The following is a 15,096-nucleotide window of genomic DNA, read 5'->3' as shown; positions in this document are numbered from 1 at the left end:
AACAAAAGCAAAATCATCTAATTCATGCTAAGTCAATATAGTAACTGGTTCTCCCAAGTGGAAATCAGATAGTTAAAATCCAGACACAGCACACAAGCCTTCAATAACCTAACTATTTGTATGCCAAATAACCTAATCTATATGTAGCAACCTACTCTGAAGTTTAAAATCCGTCAGGGTGATATCAAGTAAACTGCTTCTTGACCACTACCACTAGTGCTAAAAATTACAAAGAGAATGAAGATCAAACAGCAGATCAAACAGCAGATTTTCCTTTTAGTAAAATCTCACTTTTATTCTCCAAAGTCTTGGCACATCAAATACTTCTAGTTCAATTTTTATCATCTGATGAATAAAAAATTCAGTGGCTTCCAGTAGTGGAATTAAGGTGAGGAGGTAGATATGCGTAAACAAAATGTTGAGTAAAAATGTATAGTCTGCACATACTTGAACGTGTAAACAAAAAAGGAGCAAAGAATCATATAAGTTGTAATAAATGTGAAAAGTTACATTTTGGGTTTATTAGCTGGTTTTAAAAAATGTATTTGCTGTTTTTGTGTTCCTAATAAATGGCTTAACGTATATTTTTAACGTTTCAGTTCTCTAAAGCAGTGATTTTCAGCAGGGAAAGCATGCCCCTCTGGAGAGGAGGGAGGAGAAAGGGAGATTAGAAGCCTATCAAAATGTAGGCTGGCAGACATATGCAGAGCTTGAAAGAACACATTCAATACTCATTTCTGTAATGCAAACTATACTCATTCCACAAACTAAAGGGTGAGAAGGCATTGATGGGTATGGTTAAAACAGGCTGAGAAAAGATGACCTGAAAGGAACTCTGCAAGGCAGGATAATAAGAGTAGATATGGCTCAACAGTTTGATAACAATGATTGGCTTCTAACATGACCATTCAGTGTTTTTATTGGAAGAACTTGCTTACCTCCATGGAGAAGTGCTGCTCGGCAGTTGGTGGACACTGCAGCTTTGGCATCACTTTCAGACAGCCCAAAGAGCAACCCTCTGGTGGGATCATTAAGGATTTCAACCCAGAGTCAGCCAAGGACACGAGACTAACACAAACATAACCGGAAAGGCCAGCTCACCGTCATACAGAGAGAGAGGCTTTACTTCTACAGGAGGTCTTAGCCCAAAGGGAACATGCATCTGCAAAGAGGCTCATCTAACTCTAGGCTTTTATAATTTTATTTATTTATTTTTCCCCTAAAGCCCCAGTAGATAGTTATATGTCATAGCTGCACATCCTTCTAGTTGCTGTATGTGGGACGCGGCCTCACCCACGGCTGGAGAAGCGGTGCTTCGGTGCGCGCCCGGGATCTGAACCCAAGCCGTCAGCAGCGAAAGTGCGAGCACTTAACCGCTAAGCCACAGGGCCAGTCCCTAACTCTAGGCTTTTAGAATACAGAGTCCCTCCTTCTCCTTTTCCCATCTCACCCTTAATCAAGAAAACAAAGGAGGAAGCTCTCTACAACCTGATATAATTTGTTTTTGAAGCTATTAGTTGGAAAACTTACAGTAAAAGGTTAAGAAAAATATCTTGTTAAAGTGTAATATCATATCAAATTCCAAATTTCCTAAAAAAAATTTCAGTAACTTCTTACTCACGAAAGGATACAAGTTTGCCACGTCATATGGGCCTCTTATTTCTAAAGGCTAAAAATAAAACGAACAAAATATAGACACAAGAGAAGTTATTCATAACATTTCAATGACTTCATCTGTAGTAAATTAATAAGATGCTTAAGTATCCAAAAATAAGGAAGTCAATCGCATAAATTTAAGTCCTTATAATTTTGATGGGTTTAAGTTTTTGAAAATATAAAAGATCCTTGAAAATCATTCTGTAACAATATAAAGGAAAAACTATTTATATAAATAAAACTTGAAGCCCAAAAGGAATGGGGATATATTTTACTCTTCAGCAATTACAATAAGCAAATAGGGTTAAAAATGAAAACATGCAATAAATGTTCATTACATTACTATTTTAATCTCTCCCCTAGAAACTTTTCCAAGTTTTAACCAAGTACTTAATGCCAGACTTACCCTTTCTGCAGCACTAGATATAATTACATTCTAGAAAATAGAAAGTGATCAATGTTAATCTTAGATAAATATAAAAAAATTGAAGAGTCTTATAATATAATAACCAGTAATAACATTTTAATATTCAAGGTTCTATAAATACCAACTTCCTGTAAAAATAAGGTAAATAATTAAAGTGAAAGAATGAAAGACCTCCTATCAAACTAAAGGCAGCCTATAGTAAGAGGTAGAACAGGCCTTCCCAACAGATCTTAGAAAAGATGAACAAGTTTTAAAAACTAGTTGAAAAGGTCATACAACCTTAATTCAACTCATTGATGACAAGCAACTGTTATCTAGACTATTCTTTTCACAGTGGGTAAACTGCAGATTCCTTACTGAAGGATAAAGGCTTTCAATACATCTTCTCCCACCTGGCATTATTCTTCCCTTGATATTTTTCTTTCCCTTAAAACCTGCAGAGCTGGGGCCGGCCCCGTGGCTTAGCGGTTAAGTGCGCGCGCTCCGCTACTGGCGGCCCGGGGTGGGATCCTGGGCGCACACCGACCCACTGCTTCTCCGGCCATGCTGAGGCCGAGTCCCACATACAGAAACTAGAAGGATGTGCAACTATGACGTACAACTATCTACTGGGGCTTTGGGGGAAAAAAAAGGAGGTGGATTGGCAATAGATGTTAGCTCAGAGCCGGTCTTCCTCAGCAAAAAGAGGAGGATTAGCACGGATGTTAGCTCAGGGCTGATCTTCCTCACAAAAAAAAAAAACAACAACCTGCACAGCTCATCGACAGGGGAGAATTTATTCTTGTGCCTTTCTGCTTTAAGGAAAATGAATCAGTTTGATAATTCGAGTGTATTAATAATACACTGCTAGATTTGAAAAATATCCTCAGTTTATGGAACATACCTTTCCTTTGCAGACCTGCATCAAATTGAGGGCATTCGAAATTGTGTACCTTCTCATTGTGGAGTCTTTGATAGCGGGGCTATAGACAAGTTCAAAGCCCACACCTCGGTCAATTGCCTTCACAGGAAATAAAGAAAGTAAAAATGTCAAGGATAAACACACACTGTCCTACAGTTCCCCCTTACCTCCCTCCTCACCTCCCACCACCCACCTCCTGCGTGTCAAGGTACTGCCTTAAACAAAAGCAGATTTACACCCGAACGGCACCACCCACAGGAGAAGAAAACAGATCTGTGGCTCTATTTGATCAACAGAGTTTATCTTAGCTGTGGGGAAGCTGACTTTGTATAAACAGAAATCATGGAAAGGTTAAGGAGAACAAGTCCCAGAGTGGTGGCAGAGGGCTGTTATTCCATGAACTATCAAAAGGAAACTGGAGATGTGCTCCCTACACTTAGGGTAAACTGTTTGCAAACAGTAAACCAAGTAATTTGACCCAAGAATGAAGAGACAAAGAAATGAAAAGCTGAAAAATGTCCAAAGACAGGGGTAGGAAGGCCTCCCGGGGAAATCATTTGTTATGTACATGTTAAATGAAGGAATACTAACAGCCATGTTGAGTGCCACCAGGCACTGTGCTGAGAGTCTTATGTACATATTTAACCCTTACAATACCTTTATAAGGCACTGTGGGAGAGACTGCTAATTGCCCCCATATCTGTTCTCCCCTTTTTCTTTACTAACAGAGATCCTGATTTTTAGCTGGATTCATAGATGCCCAGCAAAAAAGACAGAAGAGGCCTGGGCTCTTGATTTTGCGCAAGCAGCTCACCAGACAAGCTTTTTTACATGAGAAAAAGAAACTTTCTTATTTAAGGCATTCTTACTAGGTAGGCATCCACAGGTAAGAAAACAGCCTGAAAGGGGTGAAAATGGGATTGAAATCCACCACTACACTATAGTTTCCCTGATGAGCACCTCAGTATCTTTATCCATTCACAACAGATATGTGTTAAGCCAAGTATGCATGGGAAGGGTGAGCAAAAGCTGACAGGGTTCCTCCCATCTAAGAGCTTCCAGTTTAGGAGGGGAGACTATCAAATAATTACACAAAAATACAAAGCTTCAATTGTGATAAGTGCTATCAAGGAGAAGTTTAAGAGTGGGTGAGGAAGGAATTTAACAGTAGAGGGAGGAGTATGTGGAAAGGCCCTGGGGTTAGAAGGAGGCATGGTAGTGTGCAGAGGTCATAGGCTGGGGAAGAGAGAATGAGGGGGCCCTGTGGTGGGAATGCAGGCTAAAGAGGATGGGATGGGCCAACAGTGCACATCTAGAACTGGAGACAGGATGACTGGAGACAGGATGAATCTTAACAGCAATGGGAAGCATCTGAAGGATTTTAGCATGAAGGTGATAATCAGAGTGGCAATGGCAAAGCCCCTTGGTTGCAGTGGTCTTTTTTTTTTGGTGAGGAAGATTGTTCCTGAGCTAAAATCTGTGCCAGTCTTCCTCTATTTTATATGTGGGATGCCGCCACAGCATGGCTTCTGGGCCGCCAAAGCGGTGTGCACAAACTTAACGACTACGCCACTGGGCCGGCCCCTGCAGTGGTCTTTTGAATGAAAGGAAGGAAAGCAGGCACAGACCAGGAGGTATGGCCCAAGTCTGTGCTTGGCAAATGAGTTTCTACTACCCAGAGGATGAGTTGGGACTGATCCAGCTGTGACTGCTGGAGGTCTACTCCAGAATCTTTATAGGGAATGAAAAAACTTGTCTTCTTCCAGAATTGGTAGCCTACCTTGATTTAATTCAGGTGTACCTCACAGGCTCCTTCTACTTTTCCTTCCTGAACACAGATTTCCTTTTTTCCATCCCCCAATCTTCTCTTTCCTTAACTCTTCCTCCTGCCTTGAGGCTCCCAGGTTTTATTTTAGATTTTCCTACATATCTGATATTAGTTTAGTTAGAATTTACATACTAATTTCCATACTGCAACCTTCCCCTCTCCCCTTTCTTGACAACTTTTTCCTACCTCTAACTCCTGTGCTGATTATTTCTGGGAATGACGTCTGTTATGATATTCTTTGTGCCATAGTTAAGCGTGCACCTCATTCTCCCTACCTAGCTTGTACACTTCTTGAGAGCTGGCATCCTGATACTTCTTTGTAGCACACAACTGCCTTTTCTACAAAAAGTGTTTACTATGTTTATATTCTGAGTGAATAAATAGTATCTTATGGAAAAGAGGTCATTGATAAAGCTGTTCATTACAGATTATCCATCATAAAAAGAACCAGAATGAACTTGGCTAACTGAAACTTACAGATAAACCAAAACACCTCCTTCAGCCATATTCTCAACTACCCTTCTGGCTCTTTCTCTTACCAAAACTACTAATTAGCCAAAGAGGCTGACATATTTCTTTTCTTCATCCCTCTTGTTGCTGAACTAAAACACAAGGGAGTAGGATGGAGAAGAGGGGAAATCAAAGATGTGGATGATACCCAGAACTGGGCAACCAGGTCCCAAAGCATTCCTAATCGAAATCTAAAATTTTAGCCCCCTCTGTGGACCAGATCAAAATAAAAACTTGTTTTGGGGGGGGTAGGGTGGGGAGAAAAAATGACATAATTATCAGTTTATTTTTTAAGAAAAAAGTTCTGATTTTGATCTTAGCACATTAATCAAGTTCATATTTAAATAGCTAAGAAAACTCTGAGAGAAATTAAAGATAATGTGCTATTGAAGGTTGTGAGGATTTCTTTCATAACACATTATTTGAAATTTTTAGATAGATAAAATACAGATTCATTACCTAGGCTCCTGCTTCTAAGAACATTTTAATGTAAATTGCCTTAAGCTCATCAAATGATTGTTCATAACAACCTTTTCATCAAGAAGGGCAGTACCTGCCTGATTGGTTTTTGTTCGCATCTCTGACCAAAGGCTCTGGAACAGACAGATGATTAGATTTCTTTACTAATGAGAAATAACAGTCATAATGATGCTACAAACCAAGGGCAGGTGTGTGACACTTGAATCAAGAGATATTGGTGGTAAAATTCCAAGAACTAAGCAAAACTTAAGAGAAAGAAAAGAGAAAGAAAACAGGGAGTTCATTACTGGGACAATATACAGATTCCTTGTTAATTTCAGGAAAATTAGGTCTTTACTGAATTCAAAAGGATGATACCCCTGCGGTGTACCATTCTTTAAGATAGGTAACCTGTTCATATGATTCACAAATCAAAGTAACATAAGAAAGCAATACAAAGTCTTACTTGTATCTCTGCTCCCATTTGCCCCATCCCCACCTCCCATAATCACTCAATTTCTGTCTTCTTCCAGAGTTTCTTCACACAAATATAAGCAAATATGAATATACACTATTTTTCTTTTCTTACTCAAAAGGTAGCCTGCCACATTCTTGTTCTGACTTGAAGGATTTTCCATGTCAGCTCATAACTTCCACATTCTGTTTCATAGCTGCATAGTATTCCATTGTAGAGGTATGGCATGTATTTAACCAAGTCTCTACTGATAGACTTTGGGTTGTTTCAATATATTTGTAGAATAAACACTAAAGCGAGATTGCTGGGTATTATGGGTTGAATTATGTCCCCTCATAAAAGGTATGCTGAAGTCCTAACCTTTAGTACCTCAGAACGTGACCTTATTTGGAAATAGGGTCATTGTAGATGTAATTAGTTAAGATGAGGTCATACTGGAATAGGGCAGGCTCCTAATCCAATATGGTCTTTATAAGATATCGGGCATGTGAAGACAGAGAGACATCAGGGAGAACACACTGTGAAGACAAAGGCTGAGACTTGAGTTAGGCAAGTGCAAGCCAAGGACAGCCAAAGATTGCCGGCAAACCATCAAAAGCTAAGAGGCAAAAAAGCATTCCCCTACAGATTTCAGAGGAAGCATGATACTGATGACATCTTGATTTCAGACTTCTAGCCTCCAGAAATGTGAGACAATAAATTTCTGTTGTTTTAAGCCACACAGTTTGTGGTACTTTGTTATGGCAGCCCTAGGAAACTCATTCACTAGGTCAGAGGGTAAAGCACTTGTAATTTTGATAGTTGTTGCCAATTACCCACTCCCCCATATGGACTGTTCCAATTTACACTGCTACAAGCAACGTATGAGAATGCCTGCTTTCCCACAGCCTTACAACAGAGGGTATCATCAAACTTCCGGGTTTGTGCCAATCAGACAGGTGATTTTAATGTAAATTTCTTATTATGATGAATTTAAACATCTTTCATGTTTAAGAGCCATTTGTACTTCCTCTCCTGTGAAATGTCTTTTTCATATTCTTAATCTATTTTTGGGGATTGTTCAGCTTTCTTTTTTTAACTTCTCAATTTCTAGGAGCTCTTTATATATTAAGGAGATTAGCCTTTTGTCTATGAGATGAGTGAATATATTTCTACCAGTCTGTCATTAGTCTTTTAACTTTGTTTCTGATGTTCTTTTGCCACACAGACATTTTTGATACTGGCAACTTTGCTGGCACTGGTCCAAGCACTGGATCAATAAAGTACTCAACACATTTAGGTTCATAATATGTGTGATGAAAAATCATGTTTATAGAGCACTCATACCCAACTCAAGTATATATGGCATGATTCCTGGAATAACCTCACTGCTTCAGATACTATTTATCTGAAGGACATCTCTCAGTGGGGACTAACTGGACCATGAAGATAGAAATGGATTAAGGTTAAAGAAAGTGGTGAGGGGAAATTTCAGAAAGAGCAGAAAACAGAGCATCACTGAAAATGACTCAATAAACTGAAAGTCATTGTTCAATGACAACAACGTTGGAAACATCAAAGGGAAGGTAAAGACATGTACTGCTTACAAAATTTCTTCTTCTCAAAACCTCAATTCCTAAAGATCACGTTTTAAAACATGAAATTATTCTGTGCTTAACACAGTTCTGCTGTAAAGTAACTTTAAATAGCATTTTCCAGCAGGAAATGACAGCAAATTTAGAATCAAAGCTTGAGTACAAATCCCAAATCAACCCCTGGGAGAGAAGTCTATCTGTGTGAGCCACAAACTACCTGAGTCTCAATTCTGTTACCTACATAATGGAGATAATTCACATCTACCCCATCCTAAGGCTGTTGGGCTAAAGCAGGTGTGAAAGTGCTTAAACTATAAAACACAAAATAATTAGAAGTCATTCGATTATCCAAGAGAAGCTGAATTCAATTTTTTTGAAAGCTAATTAGCACATGATAAAGCTGTGATTCCACAAGTTACTTAGACTCCAGAAGAGATCTGTAGGAGATTCTGGAGGGAATTACGTAACTGAAATTAGGGTGTCCTAAGCATGTGGTAAAGAACACAAAAAGGACAAGAGCTCTAAGTTATACAAATGGAGTGTTCTGGTATGCCCTAGCTTTTGGGCCCTCCTTCACAATCCCAACCTTTTTTTTTAACCTTATTGAGGAATAATGGACAAATAAACTGTATATATTTAAAGTGTACAACGTGATGATTTGATATACATATACACTGTAGAATGATTCCCAAGATCAAGATAATTAACACATCCACACATCTATCACTTCACATAGTTAACTCTTTTTTTGTTTGTTTGATAAGAAGCTTAAGATCTACTCTCAACAACGTTCAAGTTTATAATACTGTATTATGAACTATAGTAACCCATGCTGTACATCAGATCTTCAGAACTTATTCTTCTTGTAACTAAAAATTTGTATCCTTTAATCCGAACCTTCTGATCTGATAATTCTCACATGGCTTATGGCCTCTAGGTAAAAGACTAATGAATTAAATATCTCAATGCTCTTGCTTTTCACCACCACAAAAGGGTATCCAAATCCAAATTAAGATCTGTGCACAATAAAGTGATCCTTATAAGGCCAACCTACCAACTTTTCATAGCCAAAGATAAGTTTATTGTCAAGGCCAAAGGAACACGCAAGGACCAAGACTTAACACTGAACTCTTATGCACATTTATTACATGTTCTATACTTTCACAGTGACTATATTTCCATATTTTAATGTAAACATACAGCTCTATATCCAGAATAGATATTATCAGATAAAAATAATACATACATACTTATATAACTACTATAATTTACCCTGAACAAGCTGGATACCTTTTATTGTATGTTTACAGCTTTCTCTCAAGTGAAAATTAGATGCATAAATTAATAGGGACTTTTCTGCTCCTGACCAATTCACACCGCAGCCTACTTCTACACTAGATGAAGACTAAAATTAATCTTGCACAGCCTTTCCCTCCATTCCACCATCTAGTTTTTACTAAACAACATATGTAAAATGTTCACACCAGATTTTAAAAAAAGCAGACACTGTGTTAAATACTGCATATCCCTCTCACTTGTCAAATTTTTACTTTTCAGATTTCTTAAATTGAAAAATGTGGGAATTAAGCCAAAAATATCCATCAGACAGCAGCAGCTTTCCTGACCTTACAGATGGAATCAGAGGGTGGGATGTCCTAGCACTGCTGTCTCCAGTGCCATCCTTCTCCTCATGCTACCCCAGCGTCCCACTTCCCTCACGTGCATGCTTCCTGCCTAATGTTGACAACAAGCTAATGATGAACCAGAAGCAGCATCTGGCCATGTGCCCCAAGCTGGACCTTGATATGCCAAGTTAGACATGTACTCATTCAACTGACAAATTTTAGGGAGGACCCACTAAAAGGACCATGACACGGTGCTCTCTAGAAGCTCACAAACTGGGTTGAATAGTCAGGAACGTTCATAAGAAACCAACTGAAAGCCCTCACCAAAACAGCCATTGGGAAGCTTACCGCTGCTGTGGGACATGAGGAATTATGTGCTGTGCACTGCTGTCCATTCCATGGACTTGGCCTTAGCATCACATGCTACTATCTCCTCCCAACCAAGGACACAGTATCGTATGTGGGTTTACTCAGGCAAAATCGTCTAGAAAATGGCCTTCCTAGTTCATTAAAGTGAAGAGAAAGGTAAAAAAGCTGTAAGTTTAATAGCAATTTACAGAGTGGCTGCACTGCATAACTCCAGGAGGTGCCATTTACATAGAAACTGGATTGGCAGTTTGAGGCTGCTAAACAGCCTGGCAAACTTCTAGAGACAGAGACTACTCCTCTGGAGAGGAACAGTATGTGAGGCCAACAAGACTGCCATCACCTTCGGGGCTGTACTAGTTTGTGCCTTTTATCACAGGTGACTGGGGCATATCAGAGATCTCACTTGATAGGGAATCAACCAGAACTGTCCCAAGCTGGTGAGTGAAGAGCCGAACGGCTTCTCCTTGCTAGCCTTCATTTTACCACATTTGATGAGTGGGCTGTTAAACAACATACATCTCCAACTCTAAAATGTGATGATTCAGGGTTTTTTACAGTGTTTACTTATAAATTTGTAAGTACTGGCAAGACCATGGGTAAACGATTTGAGCTTAACCAATATTATTACATGTTCTGAGTACTCTCAATATTTATCAGAAAAGACCTGTTTTACAGTCTTCCCTTTAAATATATGACTTGAAAGTTCTGAGTAGTTTTCAAGTACAGTTTCAGTAGCATATTTTTAGGGGGCAGACATAAACCAACTTAAATTTTTCCACACTGGATTCCATTTTTCCACACCACATAGATCAATTTTCTCCTCTCATTCTCTCCCCCCATTTTCAGTATCAAGCCAATTCCTTAGCAGCAGAGACAGGGAAACAAAAATTGAGGAAGTTGTAGTTCTACAGAGACAAAAGAATAGGGGAGTTATCTATCTGGAAAAAATACATAAATTTTTAATTTTCTAATTCTGACAGCATTGGATTTGTAATCTGAGCTGTCTGTTAAATGCTTTTTCTCCTTTAATAGTAGTTTTTGAGAATGGGAGACAGTTTTGGAAGCCACTATTCTAAAACAGTACCCTAACCCTTCCTAGGATCTGGCTGCCAAATGAAACAGTTGACAGGTGTGCTACCCGTACAGCTACTGATGTGAAATAATACCACCTTTATGATGGAATAACACTTGCAAGAAGGCATGACAGATGGAAGATAAAGGGTAGGAGAAAACAAGAGAAATGATGTAGAAAGGTAATGAGAAAAATGCTACAGTAGAGGAAGGAACAAAAAATTCCCTGAATACTTGGCCACCCTTCCAGGTTATTATAAAAATAACCCTGGGCTTTTGGGTGAGTCAGCATCTTCAATGCAGATTTTAATTTTGCACGGACCATACCACTGTGCTTTCCATGCCCTGCTCCCTGCTGCACCCCTCCCGCCCCAGCTTGCTGGTGTCTCAGGAACCCTCCACATATTTTTTTCCCTACCCCTTCCTGACTGCTCTGTCCCCCTTCCTGACTGCTCTGTCCCCTTAATGTTCAAATTCAGACTGTAAGTGTCCATCACTATTAGCTACTCTCTTAAGAAACATCCTTCATAAATTTTGGCTCCTAAGGCCTTTCAAAAACATCTTGATAATTTACTGGATATTTCTGATTTGAAGCTTTCTTTCTACCTTTAGTCAGCTTACAAGAAAAAGTCCTCTTTCTAAACTGCCTCCTATTTATTTCCTAGGCTTTGTTTTTTCTCTGTAAGAACACTGGTTTCTTCTGCCCCTTTTCCAGTTTGTTAATGCAAGTTTCTACAGATTCACATATAGAATGGAAAGTGCAACACTTACCACATTAATAGGGGGTCTTCTGAAGTAAAATGGTAGTTTCTCTGTTACAGTTATGCAGACTAAATCCACATCTAAATGTGTACAAGCAACCTGTCAAGAAGAAAAAACCAGGTAAAGCCAAAAGGAAAACTGGCACACATTAAGAATGAGAGATAGGATCAAATCCGATATACAGAAATATAAATAGATACGGTTACTCCATAGGCATTATGATGGTTGTATTGAAGTACATCTGTCCCTTTACAAAGTCAATGGTTAGCCATTCCTTCTCGTTTGGTTTGAACGGTTCAACTGTAATCTAGCTGAAGTAGAGTGATATGTCCAAAGATTGTCTCAACGGACAAGGCCCAGAGACCCTCTAACTCATGGTCTGCTAAATAAGGATGGGTTGCTAAGAGAGCCTCAGTTTCTGGGAGGTTACTTCAGATTGTTCCAGAAAGAGGAAATTATTCTGAAACCCAAGAAAAAAATAAGCCAAAAGGAATGTATGTGTGGTCCATTTAGTCCACAAATTATTTATTTTTGTGCCAGGCCTGTGGCTCCTATCAGTCTACGGAGTGTCTGAAGAAATACTAACATGGCACTACCAACGGCACTTTGTTCAAATACTAATAGAAACAAAAACAGTCTACAGAAATGGTCAAAGCAGAGCCGTGACAAATCAAATGATACTGAATGCATTTTTTCAACTTGTAATTTCCCTTTCCTTTGTTCTAAGTTTTGCTACTACTTGTTGATCAATACTCTGCATTTACTTCCAAGAGATTTGAAACTACTTACAAAAAAATACATCCAAGATAAAATAAACAGATAAGGAAATCAGGATAAACAGAAAATCAGGGAAGGAAAACAAAATACAGCTGCGGAAAGGTTCCGAGCCTACGAGTACAGGCCAAAGAGGCTGTTGGAAGAGGCAGATCTGGCTCTGATTTTGCCATTATTTGATTTACAGTGATAAAAAGAACTGGCTGTTTTGTGCTGTACTTAAAACAAGCCTAACTGACAATGCAGGTGTACACAAACTTGATGAACAAATTCAAACTGCCAGGGTGGCTGTGCGGGCAAACTAACATCAGTGGCATGGACCCACGGAAAGGGCGGAGAAAGGAAGAGGGGTAGAGAGGGCTAATAATGCCCTGCAGATCAGCTCGACCTTTAGCAGTGACAGGAATGTCACATCTTGCTGTTTTTCTTCAGAATCCCCACTTGAGTCCTACCCCACCCCACGGCTTTAGGAAGCAGGTAGTGATCAAGGGCTGCCTGGCTTAAGACAGTCATAGTAACTCAGTAAGCCCAGGAAGTGACGCTGTTTTGGCAGAAATACTTGGCTCATAAAGAATCTGCCCCATTCCAACTGCTACAGCTGTCCAAATCATAAGAGTCATCGAAAATTTGATAAGAATGGATGAAGAAAAGCTCTGAATAGTAGATAAAAACAAGTTCTGCTTCTGTTTGCTATTTTTAAACTAACAGAATGGCAAAGATCAGAAAGTTCAGCAACACGCTGCTGACATGAGAGTGAATAAACAGGCACTCACGGGGTCTTTAAATCAGTACAGGGGCTTGAAGAGCATTTTAGCAATAGGTAGCAAAATTTTAAATGCACACATCAGCAATTTCACCTACGGGAAGGTATCCTATAGAGAGACTCCAGAAATATCTTCAGTAGCTATATACCCTACAAATGCTCAAAAATACTAGTGCGAGGATAGTCAATGCCACACCAATAACAAAAGACTAGACACAATTAAACATCCCTCAGTTTTACTCAAATAAATTATGGTTCCTTTATACAACAGAAAATGATGAATCCTTAAAGGGAACAAGGTACATCTCTAACTGGTATTATGGAACCACCTCCAGGATAAACTGTCAGCTGAAAAAAGCATGGTGTTAGGTAGGAAGGAAGGAAAAAGGAAGGAAGAGGAGAATGAAGGAAAGAAGGACTAGGTAAATACTGTTTCTGAAAAGATACACGATAACTGCTAGCAGCGGCTGCCTTTGGAGAAAAGGGAGAGGGAGCGTTAGGTGGGAGGAAGACCTACTTTTCAACGCAGACCCCTTGGTACTGTTTGGATTTATTACCATGAACATAAATTTTTCATTAAAAAAAGCTGATTCATTTTTTAAAAGGCCGTTAAGCATTCTTCCCCAGAGTAAAGCTAAATTAGGTTATTTTCTTACTTATGTATTGCTTATTTCCCTCTCCTATATAATAGTAACTAATTTAAAAATATCCCTTGTGTTGGTTTAAGTACAAGTACATTATAACAAACTTTCAGTTACAAAGGACAGCTCTACTTGGCTCCCTCTGACACCTCAAACTTACAATGTCTCAAACCGAACTCTTTCGTTATCTAGCTTTCTATTAATCCAAATGTTCAATTGACATATTTAGATAACTATAAAATAAGAGATAATGTTCACATTATAAAGAAATACTTTCTAAATCATTAAAAAAGATTAACTTCTGTCCAAATAATATTTGCGGTTAAGAATCTTATCATAGTGGTTTTGGCAGGTTGTATATGAATTCATAGCAATTGTTCTTATCTTTTTTTTCGTCCAAAGACTCCTATGAGGATTTAAGTAAGGTGTATTCCCAAAACTGCACATACACACACAATTATCTTTGATCTTATGGAACAAGGAGAACAGATGGGTAGGGGTTCATTCTCCCCCAAATTCCCTTAATGGATGTCAGGTTAATACATCTTGGCATTTTATGATAAAATAGTATGCAAGGGAGAGTCAGGCTCACCCAGGGAAAAGAGAGATTGCCCATAAACAGGGCCTCTCAACCTAAAGTGTGAAAAAAACAAATTCCCTTGAAGAATTTCTTTAAAATGGAGATTACCAGGCCTGACTCCCAGTAATAAGTTTAGTAAGTAGGGCCTAATAACCTGCATTTTAACAAAAATCCCCAGCAATTCTGAAGCCAGTGGAGCCAGACTACACCGTGAGAAGCACTGTCTTGAAAGATCTTCCCTCTCCTTAAGAGCCTCAGGTGTTCACTGCATACTCCACAATACTGCTCTTCAGAGGGTAAGGCATGGATTTTAGAAGCTGGAAGAAAACAGAACTTCCATTTCCATTTATTTTTTAATTCACTCTTAAAATTCGTTTGTTTTGTGTGTGTATATTATTTCATAAAGCATAGTGGTATAACGGAACATGCAAATAATTTATAAGAAAATAAACATACACATACCGGGGATGCAGGCTGAATATTTTTTTAAATTGATAGGATACACAATCAAAGTAGTTTGGAGACCACTGGACTAAATAACCTGAATTCTCCTCACCCTTTCTAGTCGCTTTAAACCCTAAATGGGAATAACTAACTCAGAAGCTCCTGAAGCTTCTAAGTAACTCTCTGCCACATTCCACTGCCGCCCCCCAAACCAAGAACGCCTGACCAATGGATTCC

The 15,096-nt window shown here is 38.9% G+C and overlaps 1 protein-coding gene across 3 annotated transcripts in view; it reads right to left on the bottom strand.

The window, feature by feature from the left end:
* RPP30 (ribonuclease P/MRP subunit p30) overlaps positions 1-15,096 on the bottom strand; it is a 28,359-nt gene that overhangs the window by 6,183 nt on the left and 7,080 nt on the right. For 2 of the 3 annotated variants that reach the window (XM_058543516.1, XM_058543517.1), the window contains exons 6-10: positions 11,667-11,756; positions 2,967-3,083; positions 2,063-2,092; positions 1,632-1,669; positions 939-1,018 (exon numbers count right to left, since the gene is read on the bottom strand). In XM_058543516.1, coding sequence (XP_058399499.1) covers positions 939-1,018; positions 1,632-1,669; positions 2,063-2,092; positions 2,967-3,083; positions 11,667-11,756 — 355 coding nt within the window. The remainder of the gene's footprint in view (positions 1-938; positions 1,019-1,631; positions 1,670-2,062; positions 2,093-2,966; positions 3,084-11,666; positions 11,757-15,096) is intronic. The other variant, XM_058543518.1, reaches the window with a different exon arrangement.

Source organism: Diceros bicornis, chromosome 6 (assembly GCF_020826845.1).
Source record: "Diceros bicornis minor isolate mBicDic1 chromosome 6, mDicBic1.mat.cur, whole genome shotgun sequence".
NCBI lineage: Eukaryota > Metazoa > Chordata > Mammalia > Perissodactyla > Rhinocerotidae > Diceros > Diceros bicornis.
This window is presented reverse-complemented; position numbering and strand designations above follow the sequence as displayed.